Raw genomic sequence first — 21,561 nt, 5'->3', positions numbered from 1 at the left:
CTCACTTCCCAGACGGGGCGGCCGGGCAGACGCGCTCCTCACTTCCCAGACGGGGCGGCCAGGCAGACGTGCTCCTCACTTCTTCCCAGATTGGGTGGCCGGGCAGAGACGCACCTCACTTCCTAGATGGGGTGGCGGCCGGGCAGAGGGGCTCCTCACTTCCCAGATGGGGCGGCCGGGCAGTGGTGCTCCTCACTTCCCAGACGGAGCGGCCGGGCAGAGGAGCTCCTCACATCTTCCCAGACGGGGTGGCCGGGCAAAGGCGCTCCTCACTTCTTCCCAGACGGGTTGGCCGGGCAGAGACGCTCCTCAATTCCTAGATGGGGTGGCAGCCGGGCAGAGGGGCTCCTCACTTCCCAGACGGGGCGGCCGGGCAGAGGCGCTCCTCACTTCCCAGACAGGGTGGCCGGGCAGAGGGGCTCCTCACTTCCCAGACGGGGCGGCCAGGCAGAGGCGCTCCTCACTTGGTCAGGGACAGTCTTCCTGCTGTCCACAGGGTGTCTCCCAAGATGAGAGTAACAGCTGGCTTACGTCTTCAGTGATTCAAGTCTGCAAGGTGAATACACTTGTGCTTGGGAGGGAAAGCACAGAAGCCGCTGTCTGTTCTTAGCCTGGAACTCACTTCAGTGCTAAAAGCACATCATAGCAGTTCTGCTTGCAATAAAGTCTAAACTAACAATCTGCCTTTGGGTTGAGCTTTTCTCTTACAAAATAAGCTGTTAAGTCATGCCTTGATTTTAGGTCTCTCTACGGGGCGGGCTAAGCATCTAGAGCTCCCCTGTGGCAGCCAGCTGGGAAAGCAACCCCTGTGTCACGCCCTCCGGTGGGAGGCAGTGGCCATGGTGGTGGCTGTGATCTGAAGGGGCCCCTTCAGGCCCGGCATGGGGTAGAGGAGGGTGCGGTGCCTCCCACGCCAGGACAGAAGCGCTGGTAGGGCGAGCGGGCCGCGAGGTCCCAGGTCTCCTTGCACTGAGTGACCTCAACAGGGAACCAGGGCTCAGGGGAGGGTAACTGGGTTGGGGGTGGGGTGCGGAGTGACAGGACCCATCCCTGTGGCAATGCTACTCTGAATGGAGGCCTGCCTACAGGTAACCAGGTGGTCACAAGGCCCAACAGGAGCAGGAGAGGAGCAGGAGGAGGAGCGATCCTAGAGAGTGACAGGCAAGGCAGGCTGCAGAGACCGCCCCCAGTCGGTATTTTTTTAACCCATCCTTCTCCCGCCACCCTCAAGTAGTCCACAGAGTCTATTTTTCCCATATTGATGTCTATGTGTGTTCAATAGTTAGCTCCCCCATGTAAGTGAGAACATACAGCATTTGGCTTTCTATCCTGCATGAATTTGCTTAGGATTAAGGCCTCCAGCTCCATCCACATTGTTGTAAAGGACGTGATTTCATTCTCTTTACGGCTGTATAGTATTCCATGGTGTATATGTACCATATTTTACTTATACAGTCTACCATTGATGGACTACTGGGTTGATTAGGTCTGTGCTATTTTAAATAGTGCCACCATGAACATAGGAGAGTATGTGTCTTTTTGGTAGAATGATGTATTTTCTTTTGAGTATATACTCAGTAATGAGATAATTGTATCAAAAGGTAGCTCCGTGTTCAGTTCTTTGAGAGATCTCCAGACTGTTTTCCACAGTGGGTGCACTAATTTACATTTATTGCTCTATGTTTAGTTCACAAAATTTCTACTAGACTCAGCTCAGGGCTGCAGCCCTGACTGCAGCAGGTGCTGGGGCTTCCCTAAGTAGATACTGTGCACAGGTAAAGAGAATGTTCAGATCCCAGGGTTGTGAGAAGAGAAGCAGAGGAAGGAGTTAAGGAGAGGGCCACATTTGGATGCCCTGAGGAGGGATGACAGGCAGATGTAAGGAAGGTGGTACTGTGCTAGTCACTGGTGACATCTTCCCAGTTCCAAAATCTCCTGGAAGGCAGGAAGCCTCACAATTCCCAAGCATGCTGCAGTTCTGGAGGGCACAGGGCTACTATTCTTCCCAGCGTGACTCTCTTTTCTCCCAATAAACATGGGACTCTGAAGCCAGGAGTCAGAATGAATTATCTTCCATCCACACAACGCTTAAACCTTCGATTAATGATTGAATTACACACACACACATGCGCAGGCACACACATGCATCCATCTCTGTAATAAAACGTCCTTAGCTAATGCTAGACTGATCTGTGATCTGCGATTATCTCTACCCTTTTGGGCAACAAGAATAGTGAATTGATTGACAAAATTGATTGACTCCTGGAAAGTAGTGTAAAAATGTAATATACATGTCATACACATGGTGTACTCCCCCTGGGACATTAGCAGCAACATTCCCCTAGAGTATTACAAATAATATCAGAGGGAGTGTACACCCATAATGTACATAGCTTGTAAAATTAGGAGCAGCATCTCCCTGTGATATTATGAATAGTATCACAGAATGTGAACACACATGGCTTATACCCCATGTGATGTTAGGAGTTGCATCCTTCTAGTATGTTAGGAATAATACCACAAAAGTGTTCACACATGGATAACAGCATATGTAATATTAGGATTAACATGCCTCAAAAATAACATCACAGGGGGTGTGCACACATAAAGTACATGCCCTGTGAAATTAGGAGTACATTTCCCTGACACATTACGAGTAATATCAGAGAGTGTACACCTTCTGTGACATTTGGAGTAATGTCCCCTGGATAGTACAAGTAATATCACAGGGTGTACATCCCTTGTGACCTGAGGAGTAACATCTTTCTTGGATAATGCAAATAATATCACAAAATGTACAGCCCCTGTGGCATTAGGAGTAACATCCACCTAGGATATTATGAATAATATCACAGGAAGTATACCCCGTGTGACAGTAGGAGTAACCTCCCCTAAGGATATAATGAACAAATACAGAGGATGTACACGTATTGTGACATTAGCAGTAACATCCATTTAGGATATTATGAAAAGTATCACATTGTGAACACCCCCTGTGATATTAGGAGTAACATCCCCCTACAATATTGGGAACAATATCACACGGTGCACATTCCTTGTGACATTAGAGGTAACCTTTCTTTAGGATATTATGAATAATATTACAAGATGTACAGCCCCGTGATATTAGGAGTAACATTTCCATAAAATATTATGAATAATATCACCGTGTGTACACCACGGGTGACATTAGGAATACAAAATTATTAGGAATAACTTCACAGGGTGTACATCCTCTGTGACATTGGGAGTACCATCTTTCTAAAATATTACGAATAATATCGCAAAAGGTACACTCCCTGTGACATTAGAAGTAACATCCACCTAGGATATTATGAATAATATCACAGGGAGTACACCCCCTGTGACATAAGAAGTAACATCACCCGAGGATATAAGAAATAATATCAGATTGTGTACACGCATGGTGACATCAGTAGTAACATCCTTTTAGGATATTATGAATAGTATCAGAGTGTGAACAACTTCTGTGACATTAAGAGTAACATCATCCCACAGTATTGGGAATAATACCACACGGTATACATCGCCTGTGACGTCAGTGGTAACATTTCTTTAGGATATTACGAATAATATGACAGGGTGTACAGCCCGTGTGATATTAGGAGTGACATATCCAAAAAACCTTACAAATAATATCACTGTTTGTACACCTCGTGTGACATTAGGAGTAACATCCCCCGAAACTATTACGCATAACTTCACAGATTGTACACCCTCTGTGATATTAGGAGTTAACCTCTTCCTAGAATGTGAAGAATAACATCACAGGATGTACACCCCCTTGACATGAGGAGAAACATCACTCTAGGATATGATGAATAATATAACAAAGTGCACACAATTTGTATGGTAGGAGTAACATCCCCCTGGGATACTAGGAATCATAGCACAGAAAGCACACCCCCGGTGACAATAAGAGTAACATCCCCTTAGGATATTACAAATAATATCACAAGGTTTACACGCATTGTGACATTAGTAACAATATCCGGCTAGTATATTGTGAACAACATCACAGGGTGTACACATTTGCAACGTTAGGAGTAACATCCCCCTAGAATATTACGAATAATATCACAGGGTGTACACACCCTGTGGCTTTAGGAAAATCATTCCCCTGGATTACCACGAATAATGTCACAGGATGTTAAACCCCTGTGCCAATAGGAGTAATATACTTCTAGGATATGACGAATAATATCACAGTGTGTACACCCACTGTGACATTGAGTCATTTTTCCTGAAATATTATGAATAGTATCACAGGGTGTACACACATAGAGAACACCTGCTGTGATATTAAAAGTTATACCTCCCTGGGATATTGTGAATAATATCACAGGGTGTACATCATGTGTGTACACCCACTGTGATTTTTAAAGTAATATCTCCTTAGGATATTACAAATAGTATCAATAGGTGTACACACCCTATGACATTAAGATAACACCCCTTTAGGGTATTCCAAATAATATCCCACGGTGTAGACCCCATGTGACATTAGGAGTAACATCTTCCTTGGATATTACGAATGAGATCACAGGGTTGACACCTCATGTGATTTTAAAAGTAAAATCCCCCAGGAATATTACTAATAATAACACAGGGTGTACACCCTTGTGATGTTAGGAGTAACATCCTCCCAGGATGTTACGAATAATATTCAGAAGGTGTACACACAAAAGGTGACATTAGTAGTAATATCCCACTAGTGTAGTGTGAATAATATCACAGGGTACACACACCTGTGACATTAGGAGTAACATGCCCCTGGAATATTCTGAATAATATCGCTGTGTTTACACCTCCTGTGACTTTAGGGGTATCATCCCGCTAAAATGTTACGTAAATATTTGTAAAATTATGAGCATCTCCCTAAGGTATTATGAATAATATCACAGGATGTGTACACACGTGGCATATACCCCACGTGATGTTAGGAGTTACATCCTTCTAGTATGTTAGGAATAATACCACAAAGGTGTTCACACAGAGTTAACAGCATATGTCATATTAGGATTAACATCCCTCGAGAATATTTCAAAGAACATCCCAGGGGCTGTGCACACATGATGTACGTGCCCTTTGACATTACGAGTACATTTCCCTGACACATTTCAAGTAATATCGCAGTGTTTACACCTTCTGCGACATTTGGAGTAACGTCCCCAATGACAGTACGAATAATATCACAGGGTGTACATCCCCTGTGACCTGAGGAGTAATATCTTTCTAGAATACTAGGAAGAATATCGCAATGTGTACACCTCCTGTGTCATTAAAAGTAAAATTCCCCTAGGATATTATGAAAAATAACGCAGGAAGTCCACCCCGTGTGACATCAGAAATAATATCCCCTGAGGATAAAGCAAATAAAGTCAGAGAATGTACATGCATTGGGACATCAGTAATAACATCTCTTTCAGATAATACGAACACTATCAAAGGGTGTACACGCATTGTGAAATTAGTAGTGAACTCCCGCTAGTATATTACGAATTTTATGACAGGGTGTATATGCCCTGTGACATTCATAGTAACGTTTTCCTAGAATATTACAAAGAATATTAAAGGGCGTACAGGACCTGTGATTTACGAGTAACATTTCCATAGAATATTACACTGTGTGTACGCCCCGTGTGACATTAGGAGTAACACCCCACAAAACTATAACGAATAATTTCACAAGGTGTACACCCTCTGCGACATTAAAGGTAACCTTTCCCTAGAATATTATGATGATATCAACAGAGTGTACACCCCCTGTGATATAGGGAGTAACATCTTATAAAGATAATAGGAGTAATTTGATAAGGTGGACAAACCCTGTGACATAAGGAGTAAAATCCCTCTAGGACATTACGAATATCAAAGGGAACACACGCCATGTGACAACAAAAGTAACCTCCCCTTAGGATATTACGAATAATACCACAAGGTGTGCACACACTGTGACATTATTATTAATGTCCCGCTAGGATATTGTGAATAATATCACAGTGTGTACAGTCCTGTGACATCAGGATGAACATTCCCCTACAATATTACGAATAATATAGCAGGGGGTACACCCCCTGTGATTTTGGTAGGGCCATCCTCCTAGAATATGGATAATAATGTCCCAGGGTGTTAACCAAGTGTAGCAGTAGAGGTAAAATCCTAGTAGTGGAGTAATATCACTCCCCTCTCCCCGCCTGGATATTAGGATCCACATCGCAGGGGGGCAGGCAGCTCCCGTGATGTAGGGAGTAATGTCACCCCTCCTCTCCCCCCCAGGATATTACGATCCACGGTGGACACACGGCGTGTTTACGTTATTGTGAGTAATACCTTCTCCGCCTCTGGAGACTACCAACTATATAATAGACGGGTGTACATCCTCTGCACGATTTGCAGTATTAGCATCCTCTTCCCCCTGGATATTAACAACAGTATCACAGCAGTGTTTCTACCCACAGCGGCATTGGGTGTAGTATCATCCTCTCCCACGTTGAATTTAGGAACGATATCACTGGGGGGCGTGTACACTCCCTGTGATATTGAAAGTAATACCATCCTCTTTTCTCCTGGATCATGGGACCAATATTAATGGGAGGTGTACGCCTTCTGCAATATTGGGAGAAATGGCATCCTCTCCGCTTTGAATATTAAGGGCAATGTCACAGGGCGGGTGTACACTCTCTGCGATATTGGCAATAATATTATCCTCTCCCCAACCTGCATATTAGGAAAAATATCACCGAGTGGGTGTACACCTTCTGCGATATGAGTAGTAATATCATCTTCTCCCCTTCTGGATATTAGGAACAATATCACTCGGGAGGGTACACTTTCTTCGAGACTGAGAGTAATATCATCCTCTCCGCCTTTGAATATTAAGAGAAATATCACAGGGGGGATGTACAGCCCCTGAGGTATTGGGAGTAATATCGGGCTCTTTCCCTCCGTGGATATTAGGAACAATATCTCAAGGGGGGTTTACACCTCCTGCTACATGGGGAGTCATATCCTCTCTTTTCCTGGATATTAGGGACAATATCACAGGGTGGGTGTGCGCAGCCTGCGATATTGACTGTAATATCATCCTCTCGCCCTCCGGATATTAGGAACAATATCACAGAAGGGGCGTACACTCCCTGTGATATTGGGAGTAATATCATTTTCTCCTTCCATGAATATCAGGAGCAATATCCCCGGGTGGATGTACACCCACTGCTATGTTGGGAGTAATGTCATACTCTACCCCCTGGATATTAGGAGCAATATCACAGGGTGGGTGTACATCCATAGCGATATTGGCAGTTATTAATATCATGCTCTCCCTCCCTGGATATTAGGAACAATATCATGGGGGGGGGCGTACACCCCGGCACTATTGGGAGTAATATCATTCTCTCTTATTCTGGGTAGTAGGAACAATATCACCGGCGGGGTGTACACCCTCTGTGATATTGGGAGTAATATCATCCTCTCCCAACGTGGATATTAGGAACAATCTCACAAGGGGGGCTGTACAGGTCTTTGATATTGGTAGTAATATCATCCCCTCCCCCTTGCATATAAGAAACAGTATGACAGGTGGGGTGGACACGCCCCGCGATATGGGGAGTAACATCACCCTCCTCTCCCTCCCTGGATATCATGACCCACGGTGGGCACACAGCGTGTTTACCGTATTGTGAGTAATGAAATACCCCTCCCTAGAAATTATGAACAATATCACAGATTGGTGTACACCATCTGCAATGTAGGGAGTGATAACATCCTCTCCACCCCTGAATATTAGGAACAATATCAAAGAAGTGTTTATACCACCTGCGATATTGGGAGTAATACCATCCTCTCCCACGCTGAAATTCAAAACATTATCACTGGGGGCGTGTCCACCCTATGTGATACTGAAAGTCATATCATCCTCTTCTCTCCTGGATCGTGGGAACAATATCACTGGGGTGGTGTACACTTTCTGTGATATTGGGAGTAATATCCTCTCCGCCTTGGAATATTAAGGACAATATCACAGGGGGGCTGTACACATCCTGCGCTATTAACAATAATGTTATCCTCTCCTGCCCTGCATATTAGGAAAAATATCACAGAGTGGGTGTACACCTCCTGCGACATGGGGAGTAATATCACCTTCTCTTCTTCCGGAAGTAGGAACAATATCACACGGGTTTGTACACTTTCTGTGATATTGGGAGTAATATCAGCTTCTCCACCTTTGAATATTAAAAACAGCATCACAGAATGGATGTACACCCCCTGCGATATTGGGAGTAATATCAGCCTCTACCCTCCATGGATATTAGGAATAATATCCCAGGGTGGGTGTTCAGCTGCTGCTGTATGGGGAGTCATATCATCCTCTCCCTTCCTGGATATTATTAGCAACAACATCACAGGGTGGGTGTGCACAGCCTGGGATATTGGGAGTAATATCACCCTCTCCCCCTCCGGATATTAGGAACGATATCACAGAAGGGGCGTACACTCCCTGCGATACTGGGAGTAATATCATTCTCTTCTTCCGTGAATATTAGGAGCAATATCACCGGATGGATGTACACCCACTGCTATATTGGGAGTAACGTCATACTCCACCCCCTGGATATTTGGCTCAATATCACCGGGTGGGTGCACACCTACTGCGATATTGAAAGTAATACCATGCTCTCTCCCTCCCTGGACGTTAGGAACAATATCATAGGTGGGTGTACACCCACTGCGGTATTAGGAGTAATATGATTGTTAATTATTACTTATTATTAACATTAATATTAATTACCAATATCAATATTGAGAAATAATTGCGAATAAAAAGTGTTCATATTATTATTAATATTAATTATTGGTACCCAATATTATTGTTTTCTAATTAATAAGATCAGTATCAATTGTTAATATCAGTCATTTTTAATAATTAATATTAATAATTTTATTGTTATCATTAATATAACTATTTAATAATTATTATCATTATTATCGGTATTGATATTAAATCACTCACTTAACGAAAAGTCAGGCTACATACAACTACGCAAAGGGCCTAACATTGTAAGCCCTTAGGGACTGCTTCAACCATTCGCTGACACAATAACACTTTTCAGCAAAGAACCCCTATGGCCCTCAACATCTGCTATTACCCTTTATGTTATTGCTCCAACCCTGTCCCTTTCTATCGCTCTCCTATTGTGAACACCCCTCCCTATACCAGATCGTCTAATTAATTTTAATATAGGCCTCCAATTTTTACTAACCATATCAAGCCTAGCCGTCTATTCCATTCTATGATCAGGATGAGCCATTAAATTCAAATTATGCACTAATTGGCGCATTACAAGTTGTAGCCCAAACAATTTCATAGGAAGTAACCCTAGTCGTTATCTTGCTATCAATTCTACTCATAAGTGGCTCGTTTAACTTATATGCACTCATCACAACGCAAGAAATCCTCTGACTGCTCCTATCATCACGGCCCCTAGATAAGATATGACTTGTCTTCACACTAGCAGAAACTAATCGAGTCCCTATATTATATATATGTAATTTCTTATATTATATATAACATATATTATATAAAATATAAATATATAAATATTTATATTTCATAATATAAATATTTATACTATAAATAGAACATAAATAATATTTATATTTAATAATTGTTATATTTATATTCTATTTATAATATAAAATATATAATATAACATGTAGATAAAAATATAATATTTTATGTATAATATATATTTTATATAAAATATAAATATATATTTACCTATAATATATAATATGTAATATATATAATATATAATTATATATAATTTTTATACCCTCTGTAGAGGGAATTATTTTTGTTTCTGTATCCATCCGTAATAAAATACTATGTCTGTGTCCATAATAAAAATGCTAGTGAAAAATAGGAACTATAGTCACGTAAGAGATAAAAGAAAGTCTGTTAGTATCAATATATCGATGCATATAAATGGTGTTTGATTTTACAGGGTTTAGTAAAATGCATTCTAGTTTTCTAAACAATTTCCACATTACAGTATGTTTATTTTTCTCTCTTTCATGATTGGAAGGAATGCCACAATACGCATCCCCATAGAATCATCCTTGATTACATCTAAGGGACTCTCTCCAGTAATAAAATTACAGGGTTAATATATTCATATAGGTATTACAAGGTAACCAAACAACATTCCGAATTCTTTCGTCAGCAAAGCCCAATATAATCCTAATCCAGGTAGCCAATCTAATTGATGCAATTAACTCGGATACAGAAGTATATACATACATATGTATATCTCTGCATGTGTGGATGCACTTAAATGGTTTTAAATACCACCGACTTTTCCTCTCAAACAGTATTTTTGTTGAGAATGAGGTATATTCACTAGTTCATCAAAAATATTTTTAAATTTCTTAGATGATTATGTTTGTTACAGTGGCCTGCTGGATTAGAATTAGATCGGGTTTAAAACAATGAAAGAATCTGGGAGAGGGGGCAGAGTGTGGGTTGTTAATTAGCACATGGATCAAAGGAGATTACTGATGTGTTTAGAAGCCACAACATTGACAGAATAAATCCAGAACTAGCAATCCAATTGTAGATGGCTTTACTGTGGTATTTTCTGCCATCTCTGCTCCATAAGACACACCTTAACCACTCTGTGGTGGTATCTGCAGTATTCTATTTTAGTCTAAATAGCATTTTCTCTCAAATACATTCTGTTTCTCTCTCCTTCATCTTCCCTCCCTTCTTCCTTCCAGCTGTATCTTTTCACTAGAGAACACTAGTAGAGTGTTCTCCCAAATTTCGGATTTCAGATACGCATCTGTAAAATAATCTTATGGAGACACACTTTAGTTGCTACTGAATACTTGGTTGTTTACATAAGTTCACAGCATTACTACTGTCCTCCAAAACATGGTTTCCCACTTCCACAGCAAATCTCATCATTGACTCTGCCATCCAAGTTTATTCTATGCCAATCTGGAAGAATCTGGAAAAATACTTAGAATACATTTTAAGTATTCGTCATGCACATGTATTGTATTTTATTTTATATATGTTCGGGTGAATATCTGTCTCCACTAATGGTTTGCAATTCAATTCTTGTATCATGTTTTTTGAAACGCAGAAGTCATCATTAATATAAACCAACTAATTTTTTTTAATTGTTAATTTTTGTCCTGGTTAAGAAAGGCTTATGAGAATATTGTATCATGTTCCCCTTACCTTCAGGACTTGAATCTATTTGGAAATGACTGTGTGTGTTTTCAGGTAGGAGTCAATATTTAGTTACTTTTTTAAAAAAAATTCAATTAATCCAGCATTGTTCTGAGATCACCTTTTGTATTTCAATGTAGAAGAGCACACTAATAATGCAGGATTATTTATATATGTGGTGAGAATTCCAAAATGAAGCCCAGCATGGAAGGTCAAATGATATTAACTCAAGGGATAGATTAGTACAATGAAACATGATGGATAAGTGCGATATAGTTAGATAAAGAGAAAGAAAAACATTTCGCAGTTATCATTGAGACTTCACTCCAAGTTTTTGCATGAAGCGAAAGATCCCAACTGTCTTCCACTGGTTTTAACTTCATTCAGACATGTCTGTCATCTATTATTTCACTCAGTGGCAGTCAGAAGTGAAGAAAAGAGAAAACAGAGAATATATTTTATGCCATGCTCATGAATAATGATTTTTCAGAAATTAATTAATAAAGAACCAACACATACACTTTTAGTGTTTTTACCGCATTTAATAGTAACACAAGAAATGAGTGTTAATAACATTAGGATGCAATTCAAGACATAGAACAGAACCTATTTGTCCTGTTTGATAAGGCACAAGGAAGAGGGCTTTCTGGGATAAAGGGGTTCCCACAGCAGATGAACACATTTCTGATTTGTCTCTGGTCAGAGGTGAATACAGCAAAAGACAGGCCTGAGAGGAGGTGAGAAGGAGCAATTAGGGATGGTGTATATAGGGGAGCTTTGATTAACATCAACAAAGCTCACAGTTCTAGCTTCACAATCCAGGAATAATCCTACATGGCTGGTAGGTCTTGGGACATATTGCAGTGTAATTGGGGAGGTGGTAAAGAGACTGCCCTGAATGTCCTTCTTAACACACCCAAGACTAAAGAGTCCCTCCTCTCCATATATATTGCCATTCCGGTTCTTCCCTTGCCAATACTTATTACAGACACCAAAAGCCCAATTCCAAGAGTCCCCTACATGGACCTCCCAGTAATATTTGCCGGAGGTGAAAGTCTGAGCACCCCATGCAAGAAAACTTTTAGGTGTTGCAGTGATATGGGGCGCAGTTTGACGGTCACATCCAATACAAATGCTTCTCAAATCTCCACATTGAAAGATATGACTGTTGGCTTCATTATGATGCAGAGTAATATCCACTGCAAAATAAGTAAATAAATAAATAAATAAATAAATAAATACAAAGAAAGAAAGAAAGAAAGAAAGAAAACATGCATAGACATGTGTAAATAAGCAAAAATCGTTCTATCAAGAAGTTAATTTACCAGGAAACGTAAAGTCACAAGGACACTTTTGCTTGTAACTTCTAATAAAGTATAGAGATGATTAATATCTACAAGACAAACAAAATGCTAACCATAGATATTAAAAGCATTTTGAAAACTTACACACTGAGAGCCAAATGTAAGACCAACTTCTTTCAATGTAATTTTCAAAGCAAAATCTGCACATTATATGCCCTAAATGCTATGCTGTTATTAAGATCATTATTTAGAAATGTTTCTTATTCTTAAAAACTAGTGCTATCATTTTGGAAAGAAAGTGAAGATTTTCAGTTACCCAAGAACTGCTCTAGATAACTGGATAAAAATCCATAAGTACATGTCACATGTGATAACTTAAAGCAGATTTCTGCAAAATCTTTTACCAGTCTCTCTGTGGCCCTCCATGCTAGCATGGGGCTGAAGCTGGATTTTAGACTTAACATGTAGCTTTTCATATTGCAATTAAATTGAACTTCTTTTTGTTTGTAATTTTACTTGTATCCACAAAATGATTTCTTCTTTTTATTTTTACCCATTAACTAATTTTCTTGGAAATACATAATATATATCCATTTAAAAAATTTAAAAACCCCAAGAACCTCCAGTAAACTATATTCCTCAAAAGAACAGTTCTTAGCTGTTCAAATGAATACACTAAAGAAATGTAAAATTTTGTATTTAACATTAAATAACTCGCCTTCATTCTGAGCATTGTTCCATTTGCTCCTTTTTTAAATTTGCTACACTGCTCCTTTCTCCCATTACATTACTCAGTACATATGAGGCCATAATGTATTTGTTTTTCACTATCTTTCAAACTTAATGCTATAAATCTGACTATACAGACACAGATACAAAAGGGTTGCATGATTATATTGTTCACTTACGTCTATAGAGAAGTAAAATATTTGATAAAGGGTGAAATATTACCTATGTGATCCTAACAATAATATTTAGACAGTGGGAGTGCTGCCTGTGGGTGGAGACTTACCTCGGAATTGGTTGAGCCTGTCCCTCAGTCCAGTGATGGGCCCCGCCCTGAGCTCTAGATTCAGAGGCTGGGGCATGTGCAGCAGCACGCACTCACTCCTGCAAGGAAAAACCTGCAGTTACAACATCTACAGCCATAAAATAAATAAAAGTCACTATTTGCATTTAAAAGACATTTCGTGAGAATCCTTTGAACCCACAAATTTGATAATTCAAAAATTACTTTCTTTTTGAAATTAATTCCTATTTACAGTTTCCAAATTTTAAAGCATAGTGGGAGAGTCTGAGTGAGAATTCGGTGTGATCTTTCTTATTTTTTGCCCCAAATGTGTAAGGTTCCTTAGCCTTATGGCCTTGAGAATATTCAGAAACGATATTCTGAGTTCCACTTCTTGGTAGACTCCCCTGACATCTTTGTCTGAAATAGCGGGGTTCTGGGGAGACTGCTGCATCTGCTGCTTCCTTTTCAAGATAAAGAATGTGAAACTTGTTCTAGGCAGCTAGACCTGCCTTTTAGAAACAAGCTTTCCTAGAGACTTATACAGTTCTAACACTCCACAGTTTTTTCAATCTATTTTTCAGAACTGTTAACTGATATGTATATAGGTGTGAACAACAAATCATCAACTTTGTCACTGCTAAAATACTTCCCCCACTTCTCTCCTGCTTCCTCTGGTGACTTTCTCACCATCCACAAAACAAAACTTCATCTTTCACCTATGCAGGCTTTTAAGCAATAAAACAAAATCAGGAATAAACATGTTCTTTTTAAATTTTCTTTCACTATTTATTTATGTATGTATTTATTAACTTAGTGGTCTTGTCTTTTCTGGTGTGGGAAAGAAAGTAAATGCGAAAAAAAAGTAGTATCAATCAATATCTTAATCATTTATGCCATGACTTTGGTAGAGCCTGCTTTGATATTCGTGGAAACTGAAAGAACATACGCTAAAATCCAGGAACACACTTACCTGTATAATATGTCTCCAAAAGCCTGTAAAAAAAAAAAAAATGGAAAGATTTAGTGCAGTTCACAAGATGCATCTTTCACTAAGTTCAGTGTGAAATTTGGAGTCAGTTCCTCAAGATATTATTTCCCTACCATCTTCTCTTCTGCAAAGCATTTTCTATTTCTTCTGTAATGAAAAACCCAGTCAGTCGTATTGTCGCTAATTAATGTCGTGGGAAGGTCTGAGTCTTGAAGACATTCTCTAAAGAAGCGAAGGGAGAAGAGGCCCAGAGAGTCTGTGCTCTATGGTAACCTCGAATAACCTACTCAGTCATCTTTCCCAGAACCTATTACCCAAATGAGTGGATCCCAAAATAATATTAATGTGAGCCTAGATTCCCAGAACTTCTGATCTTGCCGTGTCCTCAAATTAACCTAAATGTAAATGAATCATTCACTATTTTATACATGCTTCAGAACCCAAAATGTATTAGTGACTTAGTTGGGGAACAGTTATTGGGGCTGTTACCTTGACCATTCCACAACGTTTTGTGGCTGGTGGATAAAGTAGGAGGGACCTTTGGCCTGGTAGAATCCCTTGGCGGGGCTATACTCTCCCAATAAAGTAGCATTAGTTATGCGAATGTGTTTTTGGAAACACATCATGGAAATAAAGTTAGGGAGATGGATTTCAGCCACGAGGAAAATACTTATATATGTGAATAGTCAAAAACCTGAAACCACATTGTGAGTTTGTACCTGAAGTAGCTCCACATCTGGTTTATGGCACATTTTCATCAGCTCCTCATACGTTCCTCTTAAAATCTCCCTCCTATGAGCCATTTTGGCTTTGCTTAAATGCAGTTGATGAAAAATATCTCTCCCCTTCTTTTTCAGCATCTCCAAATTCTGTTTTTCTTCCTCATGATGAAGTGCAGGCATCTTCTGATACTCAGCTCTAATAGCTTCTAGCCTTACATTCACATAATCCTGCAGTGATAATGGGTTAGTCAAAAGAGAAATGTATTTACCCATCTCCTATTAAATCTCACTGATTCCCTTTGTCTCTCGAACACCCAATAGTTTAAACCTCAGTCTTGCCAGTTCTTAGAATCCACAAATTTTTTTCCTTTCCTTTCTTTTTGCATAAAGATCAACATAGATGTATCTGACCAAATACATTAAATTTATTCAAGATAATGGGTGTTCTAAGACAGTTGGAAATAAAAAAAACACTATTTGAATTTCTCTATTCCAACCCATATTTATGGAAAAGTAAGAACAGTTCATGCTTAAGAGTTAGAGTATAGAGCTATAGTTACTAGAAAGGAAATAATTATTTCTATTTCTGAGATACACAACAAGTTGCTTAAACTCATTATATGTGAAATGACCTTAGACTACCATGTCCAGCTAAATGCATTTTGCCCAGCAAAACCTATCCTAATAAGGCTGCATTTATGATTTGGCCATCTTTGCCTCCGTGAGTTCATTTCCTTCCATTCTTTTTCTAAGTCATCCCAATCTGAAACATAGACTTCTTTGTGGTTCCCCGGGCCTCCAAATATACACAAACTCAAAATTACTGCATATGCTGTTCTGTCCAACTAGAATCTTACACACACACACACACACACATACATATACATATATACACACTCAAGGTCCGCATATATATTCATACATACTTTCGTGCTCCCCTTCCTCTTCAAAACTGTTTGATTTGAATTTTTCTGTGAGTCTTTTTTCTGACCACCCTATTTAAAACTCAGACACTAATCTCCAGTTTCTGGCCTCTATTGTCCTTTTCTACTTCCCTGCTTGATTACTCTCCAACAAAGAATCTACCACACTGGAACACATCATGTATTGCACATACTGGCATGTTGACCATTTTTGCCTCTCTGATTTGGATTGTACGATTTGTGAGGACAAAGGTGCTTTCTTTCTTCTATACTAGCAGATTTTCTAATTTAATATTCAACATAGACTAGGTTCTTATGAAATACTTTTCAACACACTAATATTAGCTATCATACCCTCCGAGTATACATCCACAAAGAGAAAATCATTTTTAATATTTCTCTGCCTGAAGTCCTCAGAGTTCTCCTTATATTTAGATATTAGTTCCCATATTTCGGGCATGTTTGCATGTCTCCCTCAAGACACAAATCTGTATTTCTCACCACTTTTCTCATCATATGTTGTGGATTATTCAATATTAACTAGTTTAGATTCTTAATTTCTTGGTTGCCCTAGATTTCCCCTGTCACTCTTTCTGCCTCAAATTTTCCATGCAATTCCAAATACTACTTGTCCACCAGCATTCAGATTAATGCTGACCCAGGCTCAGAAGGTTCACCTGAGCTTTCCATGACTGTCAAATAACTCTTATGCCCAGCATATCCAACCAGCACATATAGAACGCTGTGAGATGGCCCAGTTTCTTGTATCTGTTGGTGTACAGCTACAGGTTTGTATGAAAACAAACCAGCATGCTTTGGGTAACATCAATGGTTTTGTTAGAAATCCCATCTAACAGTCATACTATTCTACATAAGAAATGAGTCCAGTTTTTCTCAATTTTTTTTTTTTAATGGACTCCCAGAAACATTATGGTTTGATATCAAGTTCCTATTTTAAGAGTCACCGATTTGCCCTCTGCAAGTTCCTGGAGAAGGTAGTGTAGTACGGGACTAACCTTCCAGTGGCTGATTCTGGTGGTTTCCACGTTCAGGTTTCTCTGATTTTCACGAGCTTTTCCCCATAAAGGCTGCATTTTCTTTAAAAGCTTCTCCTGCAAAACAGCCACAAATTGAAGCACCAGTGAAGACAATAAAGTAACATGCAGACCGTTTCATAGGGAGGGGGCCCAGAATGGGAGACAAGTAAGTCCCTAGGAAATGGCATTTCTTCTATTTCCCTTCTTCTTCGTCAAATATCAGAGGTTTGAAGCTAAGAAAGCCCAAAAGAGGGTTGCTTAAAGGGACTCAGAGTTGGCTTTACCCAATCTCCAAGAAAATAGGCCCACAGGAATTTCAGGTGTCCTTAATAGAAATAGATCTTCAGAGGCATCACTTACCCGGTGTTCTTCAGCAGCCCACTCAACGGGACAGTGTCTGTGATCCCGGTGCTCCTGAGAGCTGGAGCATAGCGAACAGAGCAGGCTCTTGTCCACTTCACAGAACATCTTCTTTGTCTCCCTGTGAGTGCCACACATTTGCTCCTCAGAGCTCAGGAATAGCCAGAGACTGGCTTTCCTGGCAAGGGAAGCCATCTTCTTCAAATGAATGTTAGTTTTGAGGTTTGTCTGCTGTGTTGACTTTATGCATTCAAAGCACTGAGTAAGAATTGGGATGTCTTCCCAGTTGCGGTAGAAACAGGGCCTGCAAAAGCTGTGCCCACAGTCTATGGTGACCGGGTCTATGAAGTAGTTCATGCAGATGGGGCAGGTGACTTCCCTCTGGAAGACCTGCAAGATTCCAGAATTCATGTTTCTGTGGAAGAAAGAGCAACATGTCATTTTGGGGTCTGGGTTGATGAAAAGCTTCCGAACATGTGGAGGTAAGTGATAGCTCTAGTTTCTTCTCTTGACAGTGTTCATTAAAGCACAGCCAACTATTTCTTCTGTAACAAAAATAAAAATCTCACACAGAGAGAGTCTCCCGGCTTTATAGTAGATATTACTGACTAGATGACTCACAATCCCTTCTACTCCTAGCTCCTGTCTGTAACATAATACTAATCTCTTCAATTTCCCATTTTCTGAATGTGGATCTGGAAATTGGGTTTGATTCTAAGTGGCCTAGAAAAAATTGTAGTTGTTCCTATTCTTCTTTCATATAACTGCTGAATGAGTATGAAAGAGTGGGAAAAACTGCCTTGGCCAAAGAAATACGAGAAGATGGCCAGAGGGTCCTATGATATGTTTTTAGAGAGAGACACAACAGTGGGGCAGCAAACCACCATGGCACATGTTTACCTGTATAACAAGCCTGCACGTCCTGCACATTTATCTCAGGACTTAAAATAATATAAAATTAAAGTAAAATAAAAAACCAAAACCAAAAGAAAATATAAAAACCAGTCAACCAACCAAACAAACAAATAAAAAACAGCAATTAAACCAATTTAGGTTGAATAGAAGAGAAAAAATAATTAAAGATATTGGGCCTTTTTATTTTCTCGTGGATTAAATTAACTTCTCCTAGGGATACCCAAACTCTGAACTAACATACAGTAGGATTTTTGTGAAACTTAAAGAGGTGTAATTATATTTCTATGGTGTGATGGTGAATTTTAGGTATGAGTCTGACTGGATTAACCAACACCTAGGGAACTGGTGCAGCATTGTTTCTGGGTGAGTCTGTGAAGGTGTTTCCAGAGGAGAGAGACATGTGAGTTGGTGAGCTGAGTGGGACCATCATCCCTCAATGTGAGTGGGCATCATTCAATCAGCTGGTAGCTCAGATAAAAGGAAAAGGCCAGAGAAAAGGCAATTTCCTCTTTCTTTCTCCTGAAGCTGGTTCTGAGGTTTTCAGCCTTGAGCTCAGTCAAGATACCGGCATCCTCAGGACATCAGCTTAAAGACAGCCTATATTTGGAACTGCTCAGACTCCATAATCAAGCAAACGAATTATCCTGATGAATTCCCTCTCGTGTAGAATCACGTGTAGCTTGAGGACAGATACATGTTCTGAGAAATGTGTAAGGAGGTTTTATTTATTTACTTTTTGAGATGGAGACTCACTCTGTCACCCAGGCTGGAGTGCAGTGGTGCAATCTCGGCTCACTGCAACCTCTGCCTCCTGGGTCAAGCAGGTCTCCTGCCTTAGCCTCCTGAGTACCTGGGATTACAGGAACATGCCACTACACCCAGCAAATTTTTTCTTTTTTCTTGTTTTTTCCAGTAGAGATGAGGTTTTGCCCTGTTGGCCAGGCTGGACTTGAACTCCTGGCCTCAAGTGATCTGCCCGCCACGGCCTCCAAAAGTGCTGAGACTACAGGCATGAGCCACTGCACCTAGCCAGGCGGTTTTATTGTTTTGACATGATAGAATATACTTATACAAACCTAGGTGGTATAGCCTGCTACACACCTATGATATACAGTAAAGCCTACTGCTCCTAGACTACAAAACTGTACAGCATGTTCTGTACTGTATACTGTAGGCAATTGTAACACAGTGGTAATTATTTAGCATGTAAACATATTTAAATACAGAAAAGGTACAGTAAACATACTGGTATTATAATCTTATGTGACCACCATGTGTGGTTTGTGGTTGGCTGAAATGGCTCATGAATGTATCTCTACATGTATACATATACATCCTATGATTCTGTCTGTCTGGAGAGCCCTGACTAATACATAAACTATGGTCTTTGGCAATTTTAAGTCCTTTTCTTTACTCTCCTTTCTTCGATAACACTGCTGAATTTTAGTGAAAGAAATGAAAAATCTTAGAATTGTAAATATTCTCCAGAGGTCATCTAAGTCATTTTAAGGAATTTTTCATCGTTTAATAAGATTAAGACTCAAGCGAGATGGCAACCACCATCACTTATCAAATTATATCTTATATATTTATTTGGTCAAAAAATTGTGTTTTGATTTCCAAACTAGGATGTTTCGGGGAGCTTTCTCATTTTTTTCAGTTTCACTGTTTTGCGACTCTCATCATTACCTGACTAATTTAAAGTTATGTCTAAATGCTGAATGAATGAATTAACATTCATTAACCTCTTCTCAATTCAATTGTATAATATTAATACACTCATTACACATATATTTACACACACCTATGTGTACATACATGCATAAATATCAACTCCATATATTCATTATGCATACATATCGGTTGCAGCAAACACCAGATATGTCAATTTTTTCAAAACTATATTGAAGAATGATAGAAAACGCAAAATAACAACAATTAGTATCCTCATAATTCATAAAATCTATAGTAAGAATATGAATTACAAACGGTATCATTGTGTAGATTTAAGATAATGAGATATTTTTAACACTCTAATTTATTATTTTGTAAAGGAAAGAAGATATAATTTTATCAATATAAGTTTCACTCACCCCTGGGTTCTTTGAATGGTTCCCACTATGATTCTTCCAGAAATAATTCCTTTAAGTACTCCTCAAGGTCAGGAGCTCATTCACCGCAGTACTGAATTTCAGAGGTCACCAAAATACAGCGCCCTCTAAGCGCGCTCCTTTTCCTTTGGAGAAAACTGAGCTTGTCTCTTCTATGTCCTTTTATAAGACTCTCTGAAGACCACACCCACCTCTTTAAGTGGGTGGAGTATTGAGAATGGTTGAGAATAAGATGATTAGGCTTATGCAGGATGTAGATCACACCTTTGCACCGCTGATTAAATTATCATCACTCCTTAAAAAGCCATGACTGAAATGAATCATATGTAACGTAAATCCTATCAGGTTAGACATACACTGGAAATATTGGTTTTCCAAAGCTGTTAACCATTCATCTGCTTCTGTTTTCTTTCTTTCTTTCTTTGTATTTATTTATTTATTTATTTATTTATTTACTTATTTTGCAGTGGATATTACTCTGCATCATAATGAAGCCAACAGTCATATCTTTCAATGTGGAGATTTGAGAAGCATTTGTATTGGATGTGACCGTCAAACTGCGCCCCATATCACTGCAACACCTAAAAGTTTTCTTGCATGGGGTGCTCAGACTTTCACCTCCGGCAAATATTACTGGGAGGTCCATGTAGGGGACTCTTGGAATTGGGCTTTTGGTGTCTGTAATAAGTATTGGCAAGGGAAGAACCGGAATGGCAATATATATGGAGAGGAGGGACTCTTTAGTCTTGGGTGTGTTAAGAAGGACATTCAGGGCAGTCTCTTTACCACCTCCCCAATTACACTGCAATATGTCCCAAGACCTACCAGCCATGTAGGATTATTCCTGGATTGTGAAGCTAGAACTGTGAGCTTTGTTGATGTTAATCAAAGCTCCCCTATATACACCATCCCTAATTGCTCCTTCTCAC

At 39.6% G+C, this 21,561-nt stretch overlaps 1 protein-coding gene and 1 pseudogene across 1 annotated transcript; one reads left to right on the top strand and one right to left on the bottom strand.

Moving 5' to 3' along the window:
- LOC129484733 (tripartite motif-containing protein 64-like) overlaps nucleotides 1-21,561 on the top strand; it is a 97,864-nt pseudogene that overhangs the window by 19,026 nt on the left and 57,277 nt on the right.
- LOC129484731 (tripartite motif-containing protein 49D-like) lies at nucleotides 11,879-20,721 on the bottom strand. The gene is made up of 7 exons (XM_055283221.1): nucleotides 20,615-20,721; nucleotides 17,607-18,021; nucleotides 17,226-17,321; nucleotides 15,284-15,514; nucleotides 14,547-14,569; nucleotides 13,577-13,674; nucleotides 11,879-12,459 (listed from the first exon to the last, which is right to left on the bottom strand). The coding sequence occupies exons 2-7, from the start codon at nucleotides 18,015-18,017 to the stop codon at nucleotides 11,960-11,962; spliced, it is 1,359 nt and encodes a 452-aa protein (XP_055139196.1). The 5' UTR covers nucleotides 18,018-18,021; nucleotides 20,615-20,721; the 3' UTR covers nucleotides 11,879-11,959.

The sequence above is a fragment of the Symphalangus syndactylus genome, chromosome 6 (assembly GCF_028878055.3).
Source record: "Symphalangus syndactylus isolate Jambi chromosome 6, NHGRI_mSymSyn1-v2.1_pri, whole genome shotgun sequence".
Classification (NCBI taxonomy): Eukaryota; Metazoa; Chordata; class Mammalia; order Primates; family Hylobatidae; genus Symphalangus; species Symphalangus syndactylus.
This window is presented reverse-complemented; position numbering and strand designations above follow the sequence as displayed.